General features: G+C 36.8%; 1 protein-coding gene across 5 annotated transcripts in view; it reads right to left on the reverse strand.

Moving 5' to 3' along the window:
* LOC135215488 (recQ-mediated genome instability protein 1-like) overlaps positions 1-21376 on the reverse strand; it is a 359294-nt gene that overhangs the window by 10578 nt on the left and 327340 nt on the right. For all 5 annotated transcript variants that reach the window (XM_064250249.1, XM_064250248.1, XM_064250246.1 and 2 more), the window contains 3 exons: positions 12011-12892; positions 10849-10974; positions 6477-6572 (listed from right to left, as the gene is read on the reverse strand). In XM_064250249.1, the coding sequence (XP_064106319.1) occupies positions 6477-6572; positions 10849-10974; positions 12011-12892 (1104 nt within the window). The remainder of the gene's footprint in view (positions 1-6476; positions 6573-10848; positions 10975-12010; positions 12893-21376) is intronic.

The following is a 21376-nucleotide window of genomic DNA, read 5'->3' on the forward strand; positions in this document are numbered from 1 at the left end:
CGCTCAGGTTGTCGCTGACAACCGTTCCCAATCAGTGGAGGGGGGAGTGTAGAGGGTCCTCCGGGACCTTAGGTTGGTGGGTGTCGCTTCTCAGCCGACCTCCTCCAGAGTTGATGGTTGCTTTGCGTATTCAGCCTCGGTTTCCGTGGATTTGTTGCGCTTTGCTTCTTTCAGCTCTCGGAACTTACATCCATTCGCCTAAAACATTCCCTCTCCGCATAAGGCGGGTTTAGATCCTGGCTTCTCCGGTAGTCGTTGAGGGCTATGTTTACGGAAGTTACTCTTCCGAGGGCAGAGATATTATATTTGTTATTTTAATTTTCATTTTTTCATTTTTTCTTTTCGTTTTGCCACAGAACTTGGGAGTTCATGTGGCCGTCCCGGGATACTTCGTGTACCCCCCCCCCCCCGGTCATACAGTTCCGGGTTGTTTTATTTCTTACACAGTTCCCGGGACGTAAATATATAAATATATAAGGGGTTTTATATTTTCTGAGTCCGGTATGCTCCGGCATATGACATTATTATCATAATAATCCTAATAAGTTTGTGCAATTGTTCTTAAATATTATTGCACTTACAGGCCACTCAGTGTCTGGTTGCCGGTCTACAGGATCCGTGCAACCCTGATGTTTGCCGGAACCATGCCCTGTGCGCAATATTGCTTACAGATTCCGTAGTCTGGCATCACGAAAACTGCTTTGCCTGCTACGACTTGTACAACAGGTTACCTGTTCGGTAAGTTATCGCACTGCTTGTTCTATGCATATTGTGATGGAATTATATTACACTACTTGTGTTAGTGTTAAAAAAAATAATAATAATAATAAATAAATAAATAAATAAATAAAAAAAAAAATTACTATATAAATAAATAAATAAATAAAAATTTCTTTAAATTAAATTACATTAATTAATCAACATATGTAAGCATAATGTTCAAAGATTTTACTCGAAATTGACACATTCCTTGCATTACAGACGGAGCAGTCTGTTAAGCATGCTGCACTCTCCACCCTCAAGATCTGGGTTGGAGGTTTTGGACGGAACATAGGGAAAGCTAAGCCGTATATTCTACCTCAAGATATGGCAGCCTTCCCAACCGGGAAATCTGCCGGATACATTGACCCAAAAGTCGCAGCACCAATTATCAAATCAATTCAAGATTCAGTTATGGAACAGCAAGAGGCAGAGTTGCCGGACCTTGGTTTGGAAGGAGTCTCACTTGAAGTAGTGAGGATTTACCCGTTACACTAGATATGGGTACAGGTAACAGTGTTAATGAGGCTAGCCTAGTTGGTCACCAGGGTCTTTCCTAGAGTGACTCTGATTCTTCCTCTCCCTTTACTTCCAATTCCTTCATGGGTTTCACAGGAGGTTTGCCCCCTTCCAGGTCGCATTCCTTCTCTGTGATTCCTAAATTAAAGAGAAAACCTTCGGGTAAAACCTTGCTTAAAAGCAAATCAGAGACAAAGCCAAGGCCTGGGCAGGTGCCAGAGGTTCATACACATATTAAACCTAGGCTGAGATCTCTTTCTAAGTCTGCAAATCCAAGGCCTCAAGGAGGGAACTCTTCCCATTGCCCCACAAGTCCCATTCCATCAACGTCTAGAGATCGGATACCTCATAAGGTACCGTAGGGAGGGCAGGAAGGTTCCCCTTTAGTCGGCCAAGACCTGTTCAACACGAATATTTTAAATCAGGTCAGTGGTCTTGGTAGCTTAGTCAGTTCAGTTGCAGCAAGGTTTGAAAGGGTGTTTTAAAAGTTTAGGTGCACAGGACTCCCTGATTGCAGGTCTCAGACAGGAGTCGGCAGTTCCGGCACCTCCTAGTAACTTGGTGCAAGGTCAGAGCATGCCTGACGGGTCCACGCTCCCTCCGTTCCATCCTGGTAATCCTTGGAGGGTGGTGAACTTCGCTCCGTTTGTCAACGGGATGTTGACTGTAGAAGGTTGTGGTACACGTAGACTCGAGGGTTTCGAGTTCTTCCCCGAAGGGTTACGGCCACCATTTATAGGTTATGTTAGGCTTATGGAGGCAGCTCTGATTAGGGAGGATAAGGTCTCCAAGGGGACTGTTATCCTTTCTAGCAATCAGGCTCAGCAAGCATGGATACGGAGCCTAGAAGAGTGGAACTGCTCAAATACTAAGGTAACAGCCTTTAAAAGCCATTTTACGGTGTTTACGACTGATGACAGGAACCCCTTACCTTTTACATCAAAGGTAGCAGGACTTACCCTTCAGGCAGTGACTCGGGAAGAGCCCCAGCTTATCGAGATAGATCCCACATCATTGCTACTCCCAGGTAGGGAGAATTTGTGGGAAGTTTGCCGGCTACATTCTCGGTAGGCAAGCTTAAGCCAAACTGTGCAATCAACTTGTTTAGTGAGCGCCTCCCTAGGCTGTCAGACGCACTGATCCAAGCCCAATTTGATGCTAGGATACGTCTTGCAAGGTCTCTTAACTCCCTAGTGATGACGGAGACGGCAGCTCTGGAGTACGCTCATGAGCCGCTGTTTAAGGTCATTGCGGAGTCGTTACTTTTGAGCATGCAATGTGACTCGTACGACTTTGCGGTTACTAAGAGAAATTGCAGGAAGCATGTTCTATCCAAGGCTATGATCAGGCACGAACAACAGGCTTCTGGCTTCCTCAATCTGGGGTGCAGATCTCTTCCCACCTTCGGCAGTAAACGAGGTTCAGAACGAGGCATCACGTTTTAATCAAAGCATCAGATTGCGTTGGGGCATTCCTTTCAAAAGGAAATTAGAGTCTTCTTCCTCCAGTTTTAGGGCTAGGAAGAGGCAAAGAAGGTACCAACCTTTCCAAGTTCCGCAACAGCATCCTGTGCTACAAGCTGTACCAATTCAGCAAGTTCCCCAGCCTTCGTCTTCTAAGGCTCAGCCTCAGCAACAGCATCAATTTGTCTTCCTTTCGCCGTCGGCTAGCCAACAGGTTCCCCCACTGTATTCAGTGTCGCCTGCTTTTAACCCGGTCTATGAGAATCAGGTATTTCAACCTTTTACCAAGGTTGCTAGGGGTGGCAGGGCTAGAGGCCCCTTTCGTCAGCGTGGAGGAACCGGAGCCCAAGGGCGAGCTAGAGGTGCATGGTCAGGAAGAGGAACCCGACCCTCATCATCTCAATGAAGTTCCTCAGGTAGGAGGCAGGCTGTATCTCTTTCGACATCGTTGGGGGTTCAGCAGCTGGGCGGAAAGCATAGTATCCAGGGGCCTAGGCTGGAGTTGGATCAAGGGTCCTCCTCCACCCATCACCTTCTATCAGCAACCAACGCAAGGGTTGATGGATTACTCCAGGGAACTTCTCCAGAAGGGAGCAGTCTCCGGGACAAAGAACTTGAAATTTCAGGGTCATCTATTCAGTGTCCCAAAGAAGGGGACCGACCAAAGGAGGGTGATCTTAGACATGTCCCGTTTAAACTTGTACATTCGTTGCGACAAGTTCTAAATGCTGACCATCTCTCAGGTACGGACCTTACTTCCCCGTGGGGGCGTCACCACCTCTATAGATCTTACAGACGCCTATTATCATGTCCCGATAGCTCGGCACTTCCATCCATTCCTGGGCTTCAAACTAGGGAAAGAAGCCTATTCCTTCAAGGTGATGCCCTTCGGGCTGAATATAGCCCCAAGGGTTTTCACGAAACTGGTGGAGGTAGTGGTGCAGGAGCTAAGGTCTCAGGGTTTATTGGTGGTGGCGTACCTAAATGACTGGCTAATCTGGGAGATGGTCAAAGACAAGTATATATGAAAGCCACGGACAAGGTCATATCTTTCATGGAATATATAGGGTTCAAGATCAACAGGACCAAGTCCCGATTGGCCCCAGAATCCAAGTTCCAGTGGCTAGGTATCCATTGAGGCTTGGATTCACACAATCTTTCCATTCCATCAGGGAAGGGGAAGGAGACTGCCAAGGTAACAAGCCAATTCTTAAAATGCAAAAAGGCTTCGAGAAGGAATCAGGAGACGATCCAAGGCTCGCTCCAGTTTGCCTCAGTCACAGACGTTCTGTTGAAAGCCAAGCTCAAGGACATCAATCGAGTTTGGCATTCAAAGGCCAATGCCAAGTGTCGCGACAAGTTCGGCCAGGTACCTCTGATTCTCAAGAAATGTCTACGTCCATGGGCAATGGCCGAAAATCTAGCCAAAGAGTTACAGTTGCAGTTCCCTCCCCCGTCCCTACTGGTGCACACAGTCGCATCACTGACAGGTTGGGGAGGTTATTCACAGCACGAGAAGGTTCAGGGAACTTGGTCACCTCAGTTCCAAAAGCTTCACATCAACATCCTGGAAGCTATGGCAGTGTTTCTTACCTTAAAGAAGCTCCGTCCTCCGGAGAAGACTCATATCAGGTTGGTTCTCGACAGTGCGGTAGTGGTACACTGTATAAACAGAGGTGGTTCAAAGTCAAGTCATGTGAACCACGTGGTGATAGCATTTTTTTCTCTAGCTGACAAGAACACCTGGCATCTATCGGCTACCCATCTGGCAGGAGTCCACAATGTAGTAGCAGACGCACTGTACCGGTCAGTCCCCCTGGAGTCAGAATGGTCACTGGACCAGGAATCCTTCAAGAGGGTTTGCAGGAGAGTACTGGGTCTTTACTAGAAATAGTGCTAAAGCAGACACATTTCACGGGAGCGACACGGCTGAGCCCAGAAAATATATCAGAAAGAACACATAATTTCATCAAATTAGCATATTTTTATGACTGTCTTAGGGAAGAGGCCCACAGGGGGTGGGAAATATTCAATTTCAACTTCCCATGAAAGGTACAGAATTTTTTTTCTTATACCTTGAGCGTATACATATCTTCCTCTTTCCACTGATGAGGTTTTTTAGTTTTTCTTTTAAATTGGCCGTCCTCAAATTTAGCCCGGTCATGGGTGTTTGCATTAGCATATATTAGCCTGGACTGTGAGGGTTAAGGGTCTTTGCAGCATCCCTTCAAGCCCTGGCTACAACCACTTTCATTCCTTTTACTGTACTTCTGTTCACATTCTCTGTTCCATCTTACTTTCCACCCTCTCCTGACGACTGATTCACTAGTGCAACTGCAAGGTTTTCCTCCTGTTACACCTTTTAAACCTTTTACTGTCAATTTCAGTTTCAGCGCTGAATGACCTTATAGGTCATGGAAGAAAGAGAATATGTATAGAGGTACAGTGGACCCCCGTATTCGCGTTCTCCGGATTTCTGGACTCACACATTCGCAGATTTTTCTCGGGAACATTTCCCCGCATATTCACGGTATTTTTCTATGAGAAATATCCACAAATTCTTGTTTTTTTTATCAATTTCATCATAAAATGCACTTTTTGTGATAAAACTAATAAAAAACCAAGTAGTATAAAAATTTTGAGTGGGTTTTTCTTGAGTTTTAACTAACAAAATAGGCTGTTTTCAGCATTTTTATAGGGGTTCCAACTATTCACAGGTTCTAACTATTCACGGGGGGGTGTCTGGTACACATCCCCAACGAATATGGGAGGACCACTGTATAGTAATAGGAATGAAAGGGGTTGTAGCTAGCAGTCAAAGGTGACCTATGGCAGACAAATGGCCAGGGTAGGGTCACTGATTAGATCAAATGTCTTTGATTCAGTTTCATTTGAAAATGGGAACAGGAAGAAATACCCTCTAATACAACAATTCAAAATGAGACAAATAAAATCAATAAGCTCTGGCACCTACAGGATGCCAGAAAAACCTGGCCAAAAATTAACTTCTGAGAAAGATTTGAGTGTGAATATTTTCATTACGAACTAAGACAATATTTTAATTAAAAACTAAAATAAATGGAAAGGACATGAAACAAAAAAGCAAAAATGGTGAACTGAAGAAACTAGTATGTACCTGAATAAGTTATGAGTTTCCCATTTAGATATACTCTCAATACCAGATATGTTTTAGTAATTTAAGAATGTGAATGCGAGGGTAAGTCAGCCGTTGCTCTCTCTCCCTTCAACAGGGGAAGCCCCTCTACCTTACCAGCAAAAAAGTCTTGGCAAACTGAAGCTTACGAAACAGAAGGGTTTGGAAGGGAGCAATCCAAGTGTAATTCAACATCATTTTTATGGAAAATATAAATATAAAATTTGTGTTCAATAGGCATAATTCTTGCAACTGTATTATACTTATGCTGAATATCAAAGATGTAAATACATAGTATTATAGTCAATAAGGGAAAATTCTTCTCTGACACCTCTTCATGTTCCTGTTTTGATATTTTTACTTTGATATCAATAATTTATTCCATACCTTGAAATAATAATACATAAATACTTTATCACTGTTTTCTGATACTTTTCTTGGTTAATTTCATAATAAATAAAATATACTTGACAACCTGATTTAAACTCTAGTCACTACAGTAACTCATTATACTTTAGTAACAAAAACATTTTAATTTGATGCATCTTAATAAAATTAATAAGAAAGAATGATGAACTCACTTTACTTAGCTGTTGCTGAAGAACAGGATTAAATCGGGCTTCTTTCTTCTTGATTTGGAACTCGCTGCACGTCATTCCTATCAAGTGACACAGGATCTGAAATAATACATTATCAAGTAATGATGGAATTAGGGAATACAATAAAAATAAATGTGCATCCTATAGAAGGTGCAAATGTAAACCAAAAAAATTAAACCCTATTAACATTGAATAAGATCCTGTTGATAACCCTTAAAACTGTTTAATAAAAATTTTTCCTTTCTTGCAAAGATCATAAAAACATTATCACAATTCAGCATGACAATGCCTTGAGGAAAAATGTACAAAAACATCAATCTGCAAAATACCAAACAAACTTTTGAACAAGTAGCAGCATGGATACAAGAGTTAGTTAAAACTTTTATGAATATTTTACTTAAATAGAAACAAAAAAATTGCTTACATATCTCTGTAATACTATGTAGTATAAGAGAGAAATTTAAGCATTAGAAGAAAACAAAACTTGGCCCCTTAATCTTTCACAATACTACTATACATAATATGCACCTAACAATAACAATGGAGAATCAATCATATACCATTCAGTAATCAGTACTAATTATTATCCTTAAGTACACACTTGTATGAAACTAGCCAGAAAACCATTAATTTGTAAAAATAAAAAATTTGTATACACAACCTGTATATGAACAAGAGACAATACAGCCCAAGAAAAAAGACACATGAAACTTACATAAAGAAAAACTAAACCAATTATAGCATACACCAGTCTGGTCAACCATATGTCAATCAGTAACAAACTTTACTAAAGCCATACAATATCCTAAAAACAATAAAAAGTGTAAAATCATTAGAAGATAAGGTGGCTATGCTCCTACAAAGGAATGTAAAAGCAACATGTAAAAATGACAGATTTCCTCCTAATCAAATGATTCCAGATTTATTTTCTTTTCAGCTTTATACTGCCCATTTCAATTTCAAATGCCCAATTTATGAATTAAAATGCTAGTTCATTGTGTAAAAAACATACAGTACCAAATTTTCAAATATGAAGCTTTACAATAATACATGCATAACAAAATCAGATATAAGATTTAATTGACATCAATTTCAGATTACCTCTGAGTTTGCTATGGCCAGGCCTATTTTTATTTATACACTAATATTGGCTCACATTTTATGTTTTTCATTTTTATAGCTCTCTTTTATAAGGAATGTTGTGAAACAAAATGAATATGTACAATATCTTTTAATGGATACAATTTTTTAAAGTAGGAGGCAGAGCAAAATCCTGAGCTTCACTAATGTAGCCATTTTGATAACTAACTTTTATGATAATTCCAAATCTCTTTATGTACAGTAGCCTATGTACCATGTACAGTAATGACAATTTCTGAGAAGAGTCTTGCAAGTTGTTGAATACAGTAACGAAATGAACAGCACATCCCAGCATAATAATAATAATAATAAAGTACTGTATGATCTGCATATGATAAATCATGTGCATTTTACCAAAGACATTAGCTACTCTTCTGAGCTGGTATTTTGGTAACTCCACATTACATACCAAAGAAACCAAAAAAATATTACTCATTTGGGACGGCATACAAAAATTTACATTATCTTTACACGGTCTATGACACATTTGCTACTGGTTAAATGCATGGGTAAATATACATTGTACTTATTGGTATAGACAGTTATAACCACAGTTCATTGGGTATTTTCAAAACCTGGAGTAACCTAACTATAATTACATGTAATCAACAAAGAAACAGTATTTACATGTAAATTCAGTTATTTTCAGTAGTGTGAAAATGACAGCATACAGTACAGACAAAATAATTAATTGACATAAAAATGTTCTGAGTTCATTGTCAATTACAGGTAAATATTACTGCACTTTGCAAGCAATTGTATGAATCTCTCTCATTTGTTCACCCCTCTTCTTTCTTGTCTTGTGTATCTTTATTTTTACTACAAATTTTGATCAAGTCAATATCCTTTAATAAAATTTGAGGAATTCAGTTGTATAAATCTGTAAATACAGTGCACTACATATTTACCCAAGATTTCAACTAATGATACACAATAGGTTAGGTTTAATTAGCTCATGAAATGTTTTGAAAAGAAAAAGGATATCATAAATTACAGTATGCCACATCATTATTATGTAAATAATATTGTTGTAAGGTTTATAAAGTCAGGATGCAGTGGACAGAGGAAGGTGGAGAAGGCTAATAGGAAACAGCAACAACATAAAGAAATGGGTAAGCTGGAGACAAAAAGGTAGTTGTAATTTATCCAGAATATGCCTACATGCATACATGACGATTTTATATTTGTAATGTGGCTATTACTAAATTAAGTAAAAAAAAAAATGTAGCTACTGGCTGTTTAAAATCAGCAGTGGATGCTGGGTCTCGTATAATGACAAACATTCAACATTACAAATCAAGTACTACTTATAAACCTTTTTTGTTTTATCTTTACCTCTGCATCAATTAAAATTGTAAAGTTATTATATACAATACAAATTTTAAACTATGAAATGACTTAGGTTATTTTCTACAAGTTTGATTGTATTTTTTTAAAGTTGCACGTCTTGGAATGAATTAATGATGCAAGGTGAGGTACTACTGTATAATAAAAAAAAGCTGAGGAAATGTGTTGACACTTTCAAATAACATTACAACTGCTCCTGAACATATAAACATAAACCCCCATAAGGAGGTGGTGCCAACAATGCACCTCATGCAGTGCACTGTAGGCATTACTTATGGTTCTTTGCAATGTCCCTTCAGCACCTAGCTGCAACCCCTTTCATTTCTTTTACTGTACCTCTATTTACATTTCCTTTCTTCCATCTTACTTTCCATCCTCTCTGAAAAACTGTTTCATTGTGCAACTGCCAGTTTTGCCTCCTGTTACACCTTTCAAACCTATTTACAGTAAATTTTTGTTTCTGCTCTGACTGACCGCGTAGGTCCCAGTGCTTGGCTTCTGACCTAACTTCTATATTTTATTCTATAAACATAAACATCTATAACAGCAAAAGACTTATAGACTTGAAATAATAAAGGAAAAAAAAGACCTGTATTACTGGGCAGTGTAACATCATGGCTTTTTAACAGAATTTGGATGCAGGCATTGTTAGTTATTATTATTAAAATGACTCAGACCACTGAACTAATTCATTTTACTTTCACAAGGCTGACCTAAAGGATTTGTCTTTAATTCATTTTGCTGTCACAGGGCTGACCTGAAAGATTTGTCTTTATTATCAATAATGAAGTTTAGATCTGATTTGTTAAATTACAGCTTGTAATTTGGTTTAATTGATCTGTTCTCAAAATTTGACATTCATTGTCAGTTAAACTAGAAATTCACATACAGTTTAACTATTCAATGCTACTCTCCCAGGACTTGATAATGAGAGTAACTCATAAAATATCCACTACATAACAAGCAGTATACACTATTAAGGCTTGGGCCCGCAGGCACCAAAGTTCTGACTAAAATAAAGCTAAAAGAATATGACCAGGGAAGAAAACTAATGATAATGAAAATTCTAAAGACATAAGCCAAGCAACTGAAGAGTAGGTAATGAAAATTCCAAAGACATAAGCCAAGCAACTGAAGAGTAGGATGTGTAACACCTCTTGTCAGTCTTGATGCATAAGAATAAATGTTTCGTAGAGTGTACATCCAACTACCATCAAACTTCAGGACAGACTTAGGAAGCATAGTTCAATATGTAATTTTCAGTCTTCTAACTGAAGATCCTTGGTCAAGGTGTAGTCACATCTGGTACAATAGTGGAGTTCTTACTGACTTTGAGTCCCGTCCAAAAGATCCAGTTCAAGTTGTTACGTTTAATGCTGCTGCATGTCAACAGTTCATAACAGAGACAGGTACACGAGACCCCTGGAGTCCAACTGAGCTTCTAACAGAAGCAAACCCAAGTCCTGGGAGTCACCCCTGTTAGTAGTTCCTTTGCTAAGGAAATCACTCAATCCCAGTTACATAAAGATCTTAGAGCAAAAATCCAAAATAGTACAATGATGCTGCTGGTAGCAGCCCTTATTGCACAGCAACTTGTAATTCTTCATTCATGGGACTTTAGGATCAACATAATGCATGCACAGAGCAGACCTGCAAATGACCTTTTCTCCCTGTTCAAAACTAACTTCCAGAATTTGCAAATTGTGTATTGGGCTAAATTATAAGAACAGCAATGGATTTGTAACAAGCAAACATGAGCCATTGAGTTGTCTTGTATAAACAAACAAGTTATAAAACAAATGTACAATAACAGAACTGAACCTCGTAAATCAATGACAATGAATGTCAGTAATGAGTCAAACCTCACCTTGTTATCAATATCAACTTCATGTGACGCAGATCCATCATTGATCACAGCTGTGAGTCTCCAATTACCAATGGTAACTTCAAGCTTTGATATAAGGGTCATAATAAATCCCTTCACAATGTATTCCTGAAAAAGTAAACTAAATTAAAAGAACACCTCAGAAATTTTTTTTTTGTACAAATCAAAACAGTGATTTTTGAGTATTCAGTCAGCCACTCTTGGAAAGAATGCATTTTTGTCTGTATCTCATTTATTACATTACACTCTCTAGATCTGTAAACAATTCAATTTTGTTAGGAGATATGAAGCGCCAAAAACTAAGTTTCTCATTTTCCCTAGATTTTGCAATACAGTTTTGGTTGTAGCAAATCTGTGCCATGCAATCTCTTAAGCAACATAACATGCAAGTTATATTTTTAAGCTGACATATAATTTGCAATGACTAACTGAACAATATTAGCCAGTATTTAACTATGTAAATAACTAATATTAGACAAACTTTGCTTTAATCTGGCTTATTTTGGTTAGTTTATAGCTTGTATGAGCTACAGAGAGATTTTTTTTTTAATGGAAGGATGCTGGGATAACTAAATACTACTTCGTCTAGCTAATATCTAAAAATTCTTAAAAGATGAAATTCACATCACTATATTTTGAAGTAGGGAAAGTTTCAAACTCGTCCCTTGCTAATGGTCTGACAGCCGAGTTAACTCTAGGCTTGACATTTGGGGCTTGTCACTTAGCCAGTGTTACATGTCAACAAACAATTAAATACCTAAATGTCTCAAGAACTATGGTACAAAGATATTGAAAAGCTCAACATTCTGCTAAATAGTACTTAAATGTCTCAAGAGCTATGGTACAAAGATAAAAGAAAGCTCAAGATAATTAAGATTTAGGTGAAATTCTTTCTTCCAAGAGTCTGTTAACTGCTTTTTGTACCTGCAAATCTACTAATTTCAGGAACTATAAGTCCAGTATTTATATGTCCAAAATATTTTACAATAATACTGAATAAATTTTCAAAGAATATTAAAAGTCATAAGTCTAAACAGTAAAGCATGCACTACTTATAAATAATCTATTTCACTAACTGTACTTTCTAAAGGCAATAACAGACTTTTACACAAAAGACAATAAAATTAACTAATTGCTAAGTTACCTGCATTTCAGTGGGACTTTCTGGTAGAAAGTAGAGATATGTGAATGGAGCTTTTGTTACAAGATGAGTTGGTGAATCCTTTTTCTCTGTTGTCTTCATACGTTTCTTATTCATGCCAATTTCTTCTTCAAATGGCTGGGCAAACTCACTCTCCATTTCATCAATGTTTAAAATATTACTGCTTTGATTGTTTGCAGGTACTTTATTTTCCTGATTTCCAGGAACTTTTGTCAGAAAATTTGTAAGACAAGTCTGCTTAGCTTGGAGTGAATTTGAACTCTTTGATAAGGATGACGTTAAAGGGCTTACTTTACCAAGTTTCTGAGGGGCAACAGCTCTAACAGGAGTAGCCTTGTTAGTCACAGAGAAATTTTTCTGGTTGCCAAACAACGGTGGGGGTCTTGTGGGTTTTGAGCTGGTTACTGCTAAGGAACTATTAGATGGTTTGACTGTGGTTGATGACAGTCCAGCAATAGTTTTTCTTGGCTGAGCAGATGATAGCTGCACTGACTTCACTTGAACTGAACTTTCAGCAGAAAGTAATAGTTCATCATCAAAATCATCATTAAAAAATTCTTCACATATTTCCATATCCATGTCTGAATTTCCCAAAGATTTTTTATCTTGACTAGCATTTGACCTACTGTTTCCAGGCTTTACACCATTATTCACCATTTTATTATTTATGCTGTTATTTGAAACTTTCTTACTGTTCAGAGAGTGAAGATTTTTAGAACCACTCAAAGGATTATTAGAATTGCTGCTAGATAAAGAAGAACCTGCCTGTGATTCAATTTGATTTAGGGCAGCTTCTAAATCAGAATCAAGGAAATCATCATCTAAGTCATCCATTACAAGAGGCGGTGGTGCCAAGACAGAGTTCTGAAAAGATGGAGAGAAAAGAAAGATGATTAAGTATAGACATAAGGAGAAGAATTTCCACTGAGGCAATCTTCAACATTCAAAAGTAAAACCTAAAAATATAATTAATAGCACTGCACTAGTCATAAGATAACAAAACACTGTGTGCAGCCATATTATTTTTCATACTTCTTAAAATGAAAGATGAGTAAAATGACATTCTTCTGTAAAAACAAAACCATTATCAAACACTAAATTCTGGTACCATATCTTAAATAGTTGATATAATATATATTAGTCAAAACATTCCATAGAATATATTGTTTCAACATTTTGCAACATTCCATACATTCAGTATTCCAATTATCAATGAGCTTTTCATCATTGCATTAGCTGAAGATGTAGAAACAGGAAAACACTACATACGTACATGGGAAAAGGAACTTAAAATTTCATTGTTATTACAATAGACCCTCGGACCTGGATGGTAATCCATTCCAAAAGAAGTGTTGAGAACCAGATTCATTAGGAATCTGAATCAATTTTTTCCATAAGAAATAGCTGAAAAGGATTAATCCATTCTTGACCACCACTTATTACCCTAACCTTACCTTTTAATTCAAAACATTATACTTTTAATGCTTTGGGTGCATTGAAAACTATGTAAACTGCATTCTTATTGCATTTTTCATAAAAAAAACCTTCAAATATTGATTATTTTGCATTTTTGGTGTCATATTTCATCTGCCAGATGAGTGTTGTAGGCGTCATAACCCTGGAAATAATGTCTGATGAATATAATTGAGAAGCGCCTTAACCTCGGAACGTCGTAACCCGAACCGGTCGTAACCCGGGGACTGCCTGTACTTAAATTACCACTAAATAAGTTCAGAGTTAAATAACATCATATTAGACATTCTTTTTTTAGTTTTAAATGTATGTATACTGTAAAAAAAAAAACTAGCCTACATCCAATGCAGCCATATTACTGATGGCTGACCAAGTGCCATAGGGCTAGGCTAGGTTAGTATGCACTATAATGGGTATGCATGAAACTTGTTGCTAATAAAAAAAAACATTGAAAAACAAGCCTAATTATTACAGCAAACTAATAAAATATTAAAATTAAGACGTTAAATCAGTCACACAAATGCCTTTCATACTTTTCAATAAGCTCCTCCTTAAGTTCAATTGTGGTTCTTGCCAATTTCCTCTTCTGCTCGTCTGCAATGGCTGTCTTGGGACCAATGACTGAATCAGAATACAATACAAAAAGCCACAAAAACTAAGGAAATATTCCTGTACAAGCATGTACTTGCTCAAAACAATAGCAGCAGAGTGAGCTTGCTTTAAACAACACCACGAACAGTGCCAACTAGTGGTGACTGACTGAAACACTTGTTTACAAAAATCATATGGTTCATCAGGTCAGATCCTGTTTTTTTTGTTCAAGCTCTGAAGCAAATTTTTTTTAAGCTCTGAAGCAAAATCGAATTATATCAAGTTCTAATGCGGTCGAGGACCAGGGTTCTACTATATTCTGTCTGAAAAAACTTACTGAAGATAACAAGACTGTGCACTTAAGTGTTATAACACAAAATTCACTTTAAATGTCACCTTATGACTTTTGAAGCCTCATTATCTACTGCAAATTGGTACAAGCTCACACGATAATTGTACATGCAATCGAAGATGGCAAACAAACTACATGTTGAGTACTATAAGTACATTACAACATCAACTAGAAATAATGAACTAAATAAACCCCCAAAAATAAAACAAAAGAAGTTATGGCCAACTCTGCCCCTTTCCTGTAAAGTACAGTACTACATAATTATAATTTATAAAGCACTGTATATTGCCTGTGTAGTACAAATGAATAATAACTAATTTAATGAGTGCTTTGAGTTACTATAGTAGATTCACATCAGCCATGCATCTGATATCTAGGCCAGTCCCTTATGACGCTCCTGATTGGCTGTTGATAAGCCAATCACAGGGCTGGAAACTCTGTCTCTCTTGAGAGTTCACATAAGGAGGATATATGTTCCACCTCTCCTGAGAGATGCTTTTGAAAAACATATCCCTCAGGAGAGGTGGAACATACATACTACCTATGTGGACTCTCAAGAGAGACTGAGAGTTCCCAGGCCTGTGATTGGCTTATCAACAGCCAATCAGGAGCGTCGCAAGCAACAGGCCTAGACATCAGATGCACGGATATATATATATATATATATATATATATATATATATATATATTATATATAATATATATATATATATATATATATATATATATATATAGATATAGAATATTACCGTACACTGGGGAAAGTGCGCCAACAGCGGGGAAAGTGCGCCACATTTTGAAATTTATTTTTAAAAATGTACTATATTGAATTTTTATTTTTCAGATAATTACCATACTTAAGAGGAGTGTTGTAGCTATTTACCCTGTGAATTTCAGCCCTTTCCATTGTCAAGGCATATATTTATTAATTATTTGTACCTCTTGTTTTTTTGCATCGTTTCCGATACAAGAAATGTAATTAGTTGGTTGAGCAAGAAAATATTGTCATATATACACAATTTTTTGCTTCTGAACTAGAAATATGATCTTGATGAATATGTTAGATTGCTAAAGTAATACAACAATTAGGGAAAGCTAATGATCCTCTGGGGCAAGTGCGCCTTGCCTGTTACTGAACTGTCTGAACTGAACTGTTTGTTCTTTTCTTTGACATATGTCACCATGGTGCACACCTATAAACTTGTGGATGGGAAACCCCGAGCCAGGACCTACAGTCAGGATTACTTGAGGAGAGCTGTGCAGCATGTGTAGGCTGGAGGATTGTTGACCTAGGTGGTGCATGAGACGAAGATTCCCCGCCGAACCCTCCGGGATCATGTCACAGGTGCTAGAGGGAGAACCTGGTCAACTGGAGGGCGGCCAACTGCTTTGCTGCCACAGGAGGAACTCTCCATTCCCCAACACATGGCTGCATTAAGCGATTATGGTTATGCATTCGATGAACTAGCGTTACGTTTCTTTGTAAAATCATTTTTGGAAAAAGCAGGCCACACGGTATCTCAATTTAAAGACAACACACCAGGTGTAGAGTGGGCGTATGCGTTTCTTAAGTGGCCCGAAGACTAACTTACCAAGCGCATGTGCCAAAATATCAATAGGACTCGAGTGATTGATAAACTCCAGCACGCTGACATTCTTCCATCTGCAGCTCACTTAGTTAGTCCAACTGTTATTTAACACTTGCAGTCCTTGAGGGACGGTGCAGGCAAAAAACCAGGAGCTGCTGCTCGAGGTTGGAGACTGTGTGTTTCACCTGGCAAAAGTATAAGTGCTCATGACCTCGCTTCAGCTGGGCCATCAGGAGCCAAGAAGAAGAAAGTACCGGTACGCGCTCGGCAAGCATCTCCCTCTGACAGTGAAATCAGTGAGTTTCTGAACTGTCTGATCCAGATTCACCAGACGCTGAACTGCCACAGGTAGAGGCAGATTGGTACCAGTAGAGGGTGATGCAGCACAGCCAGAGCAAATTAGTGTTGGGGATTTTATTTTGGTAAAGTTCCATACCAAGAAACAAATTGTCCATTATGTAGGGAAGATAGTTGAGGAAGTTGAGGGGGAGGTCGGAGAGGAGGAATATGTGGTAGATGATCTACGTCAGCGGTATGACGACGACCTAGGCAAGAAACATGCCTTTCACAAACCAAATGCACCAGACAACATACTGTAAGTGTGGAAGATGTATTGGAAAAGCTGCCCCAACCTTTTATTCTTAAGAACTTAACATTGTTCCACAAGCAGTGCTTTATGGACCTCACTATTCACTAAGTTTTCACTGTACGGCGCACTTTCCCCAAAGTGTGGGGTAAGTGCGCCAGACTATTAAGCATTTTTTGTACAAAAAACTATATTTATAATTTTGGTCAAAATAATACCAGAGAATCTCACATTGTTACTTTTGTTTTTGACACAATAAAAAAATTGTAAAGGCAGATAGTTGTTTTTCTATCACCAGGTGAAGTAGAAAAACCCTAAATTTTGAGGAGCACTTTCCCCAGTTTATGGTATATATATATATAAATATAAATATAGATATATATATATATATATATATATATATATATATATAATATATATATATATATATATATATAGAGATATATATAGATATAGATATAATAGATATATATAGATATATATAGATATATATATAATATATATATAATATATATATATATATATAGGTACGGGGATACGGAAGGACATGGCACATTACATGATTCTTTATTGCTAGCGACGTTTCGAGACAAAGTCCCATCTTCAGGCTAAAGGCAAGAAATAAATATTACATCTTTACCAAACAGTTAGGAATGTTAACGTAAAATTATTATAAATTAAAGTATTTCTAAGTAAAATTACGAATTAAAAAATCTCAAAGAATGAGTATTACATCAATACATAACATATTCAAGAAAAGGAAATGTAAAATCATAAAAAATTACAATATTTCTAAGTAAAATTACGAATAAAAACATTAAACAGAATATATATATATATGCAAATATAAAAATATTAAAAATGAGGAAAATACCTTGCTCAAGCAGAGTCCCGCTGTTCCGTGTCAGGACGGTGGAAAAAAAGGTCAAGAAGAGGCAAAGAACAAAGTGACGTGTCTTTATGCTATATACAAAGGTACTGAGGTAGTATGGTTGTTAAGTGAAGGTACCAGTTTCTTAATTGCCAAACTTTCAAGAACGAGGAGGTGGTGTTCATATGGTGACGTCATAATGACCTTAAAGTTGTTATAAACTATCTCTGCCCTACAGATTCTGGCGTGATTCCTAATATTTGATTGTTCAGGGGTGGATAATTTGCTGCCCGTTCGGTAACTTACACCTCTATGAGCATCACATCTCACTTTGAGCAACCGGCGCGTACTTCCTACGTAGGTCTGCTGATTACATCGGCAGCAATTAAATAAATACACTACACCGGATTGCATCAAGGAGGGCAATTTCTCTTTGTGTCTTAGGAAGCTACCAATATTTCTAGGATTTATGCAAGTGAATCTGGTATCAACTGCTGGATAATGGCGGTTTAAAATTTTCTTAAGGGAGGGCAAAAACTTCCTATCATGTATATAAGGTATTTTAATATAGTACCTAAATTTCTGTGCTAAATGGACTGGACTAGGTGGATGAAAAAAGTTATTGATGGTATTTTTGACGTATTTAAAAAATAACCCCGATGGGTAACAATTGCTTTTGAAAAATTCCTCAAGAAATATTATTTAGTCATGGAATAATTTCCAACTTGATGTTAGGTTTATAGCCCTGTGGAGGAGAGTTGATAAAGAATTTAATTTAAAATTATAAAAACAAAAACTGTAAAAATTCAAGCCAAGACCGGTAAAGGTAGGTTTCCTGTAGATTCCTATGTTAAAACAGTTATCTTTACGAACTACCATTGTATCTAAAAATGCTAATTGTCCATTTTCTTCTAATTCACAAGTAAATTTAATATTTTGATGTTTGGAGTTAGCATATTGTAAAAATGAGTCGCTATGATGCCTATCTTTAAACAAAACAAAAGTGTCATCTACATACCTTCGGTAAAAAAGTGGTTTAAAAGACGGAGGGCAATTGTCCAGCAGTTCCCTTTCATTTTTACAATATGCTAACTCCAAACATCAAAATATTAAATTTACTTGTGAATTAGAAGAAAATGGACAATTAGCATTTTTAGATACAATGGTAGTTCGTAAAGAGGTGTAAGTTACCGAACGGGCAGCAAATTATCCACCCCTGAACAATCAAATATTTGGAATCACGCCAGAATCTGTAGGGCAGAGATAGATTATAACAACTTTAAGGTCATTATGACGTCACCATATGAACACCACCTCCTCGTTCTTGAAAGTTTGGCAATTAAGAAACTGGTACCTTCACTTAACAACCATACTACCTCAGTACCTTTGTATATAGCATAAAGACACGTCACTTTGTTCTTTGCCTCTTCTTGACTTTTTTTCCACCGTCCTGACACGGAACGGCGGGACTCTGCTTGAGCAAGGTATTTTCCTCATTTTTAATATTTTTATATTTGCATATATATATATATTCTGTTTAATGTTTTTATTCGTAATTTTACTTAGAAATATTTTAATTTTTTATGATTTTACATTTCCTTTTCTTGAATATGTTATGTATTGATGTAATACTCATTCTTTGAGATTTTTTAATTCGTAATTTTACTTAGAAATACTTTAATTTATAATAATTTTACGTTAACATTCCTAACTGTTTGGTAAAGATGTAATATTTATTTCTTGCCTTTAGCCTGAAGATGGGACTTTGTCTCGAAACGTCGCTAGCAATAAAGAATCATGTAATGTGCCATGTCCTTCCGTATCCCCGTACCTATTTCATCGAGGATTAGCCCACCAGCGATGAAGAATATATATATATATATATATATATATTTATATATATATATATATATATAGTTCACATAAGAAGGGTATATGTTCCACCTCTCCTGAGAGATGCTTTTGAAAAACATATCCCTCAGGAGAGGTGGAACATACATACTACCTATGTGAACTCTCAAGAGAGACTGAGAGTTCCCAGGCCTGTGATTGGCTTATCAACAGCCAATCAGGAGCGTCGCAAGCAACAGGCCTAGACATCAGATGCACAGATATATATACAGGGGGTCCTCGAGTTACGACGTTGATCCGTTCTTAAGATGCGTCGCAACACGATTTTCAGCGTAAGTCGGAACATTAAAAAATACCACATGATTTAATGTAAATACCTATCAATAACAACGAGAGAACAATTCCTTACCTTTATTAATTTGATTGGCTTGCACACTGGAGAGGAAGCTGCGGTGCTGGAGAGACTGGGGGAGGTTAGTGAAGAGAAAAAGAACCTCCAGAAGATGCTGGAGATGCTGAGGCAGGTGATTCTTGAGGTAATTGGCCTGAGCCTTAAATCGCATAAACCAACCCCTACTAGCCACAAACTCTTCACTTTCACTTCCCTCCCCCTTTTCTTTTTTCAACGCTTCAAACAATCTTTTCGCCTTCTCCTGAATCACCATAAGGCTGACTGGGATACGCCGTTGATTTTGGTCTTCCAACCAAAGCACCAATAACCTTTCCATTTCAATTAGTAGACCACTACGCTGCTTAGTTATCACTGTCGCTTTCATAGGAGCAGATCCTTTCACATGTTCAACGATGCGCTCTTTATCTTTGATAATGGTAGCAACGGTCGAACGGCAAAGGCCAAGCGAGCGGCCAATGTTTGTTGGCGTTTCTCCCTTCTCAGATCGCTTTATAATGTCCACTTTAATTTCCATGGTGATGGCCTTTCTTTTCTTTGATGCTCTACCATCAGAAGAGTCCGCCTTGCGCTTGGGAGCCATAACAAAGAGCAAAAAGTTACAAAAACGATACAACACGAGGGAGAGAGAGGCAGTGTAAACAACCAAAATGGCGTATGGGCGAGGAATGAGCGTAGCGAAGCGACGCCGTCTTCTCCCCCACAAAGCGAATTCTTCCGCCGTGCGCCCGGAACTAGTTCGCGTTTGTTTACGTCGCTTATGACGCTAAACCGCGTAAGATGGAACGACGCAAAATATTATTTTTTATATTTTTATGGGGGCGCGTTCGTAACCACGAAACATCGTAAGTCGAGACCGGTGTAACCCGAGGACTTACTGTATATATATATATATATATATATATATATATATATATATATATATATATATAAATATATTATACATAGATATATATATATATAATATATATATATATATATATATATATATATATATATATATAGATATATATATATATAAATATTTATATGATTATATATAGATATATATATATATATATATATATATATAATATAAGATATCTATATATTATATATATATATATATATATATATATATATCTAGTATATATATATAGATATATATAGATATATATATAGATATATATATTATATTATATATAGTATATAATATATATATATATAATATAGATCTATATATAGATAGATATATATAGATATATATATATATATATAGATATATATAGATATATATATATATATATATATATATATATTCTATATATATATATATATATATATATTTCTTTATATATATATATATATATATATATATATATATATATATATATATATATTTATATATATACAGTAAGTCCTCGGGTTACACCGGTCCTCGACTTACGATGTTTCGTGGTTACGAACGCGCCCCATAAAAAAAAAATATAAAAAAATAATATTTTGCGTCGTTCCATCTTACGAGGTTTAGCGTTCGTAAGCGACGTAAACAAACTCGAACTAGTATATCTATATATATCTATATATAGATATATATAATATATATATTAATTATATTATCTATATAAGATATATATATATATATAT

Source organism: Macrobrachium nipponense, chromosome 5 (genome assembly GCF_015104395.2).
Source record: "Macrobrachium nipponense isolate FS-2020 chromosome 5, ASM1510439v2, whole genome shotgun sequence".
NCBI classification, from domain to species: Eukaryota; Metazoa; Arthropoda; class Malacostraca; order Decapoda; family Palaemonidae; genus Macrobrachium; species Macrobrachium nipponense.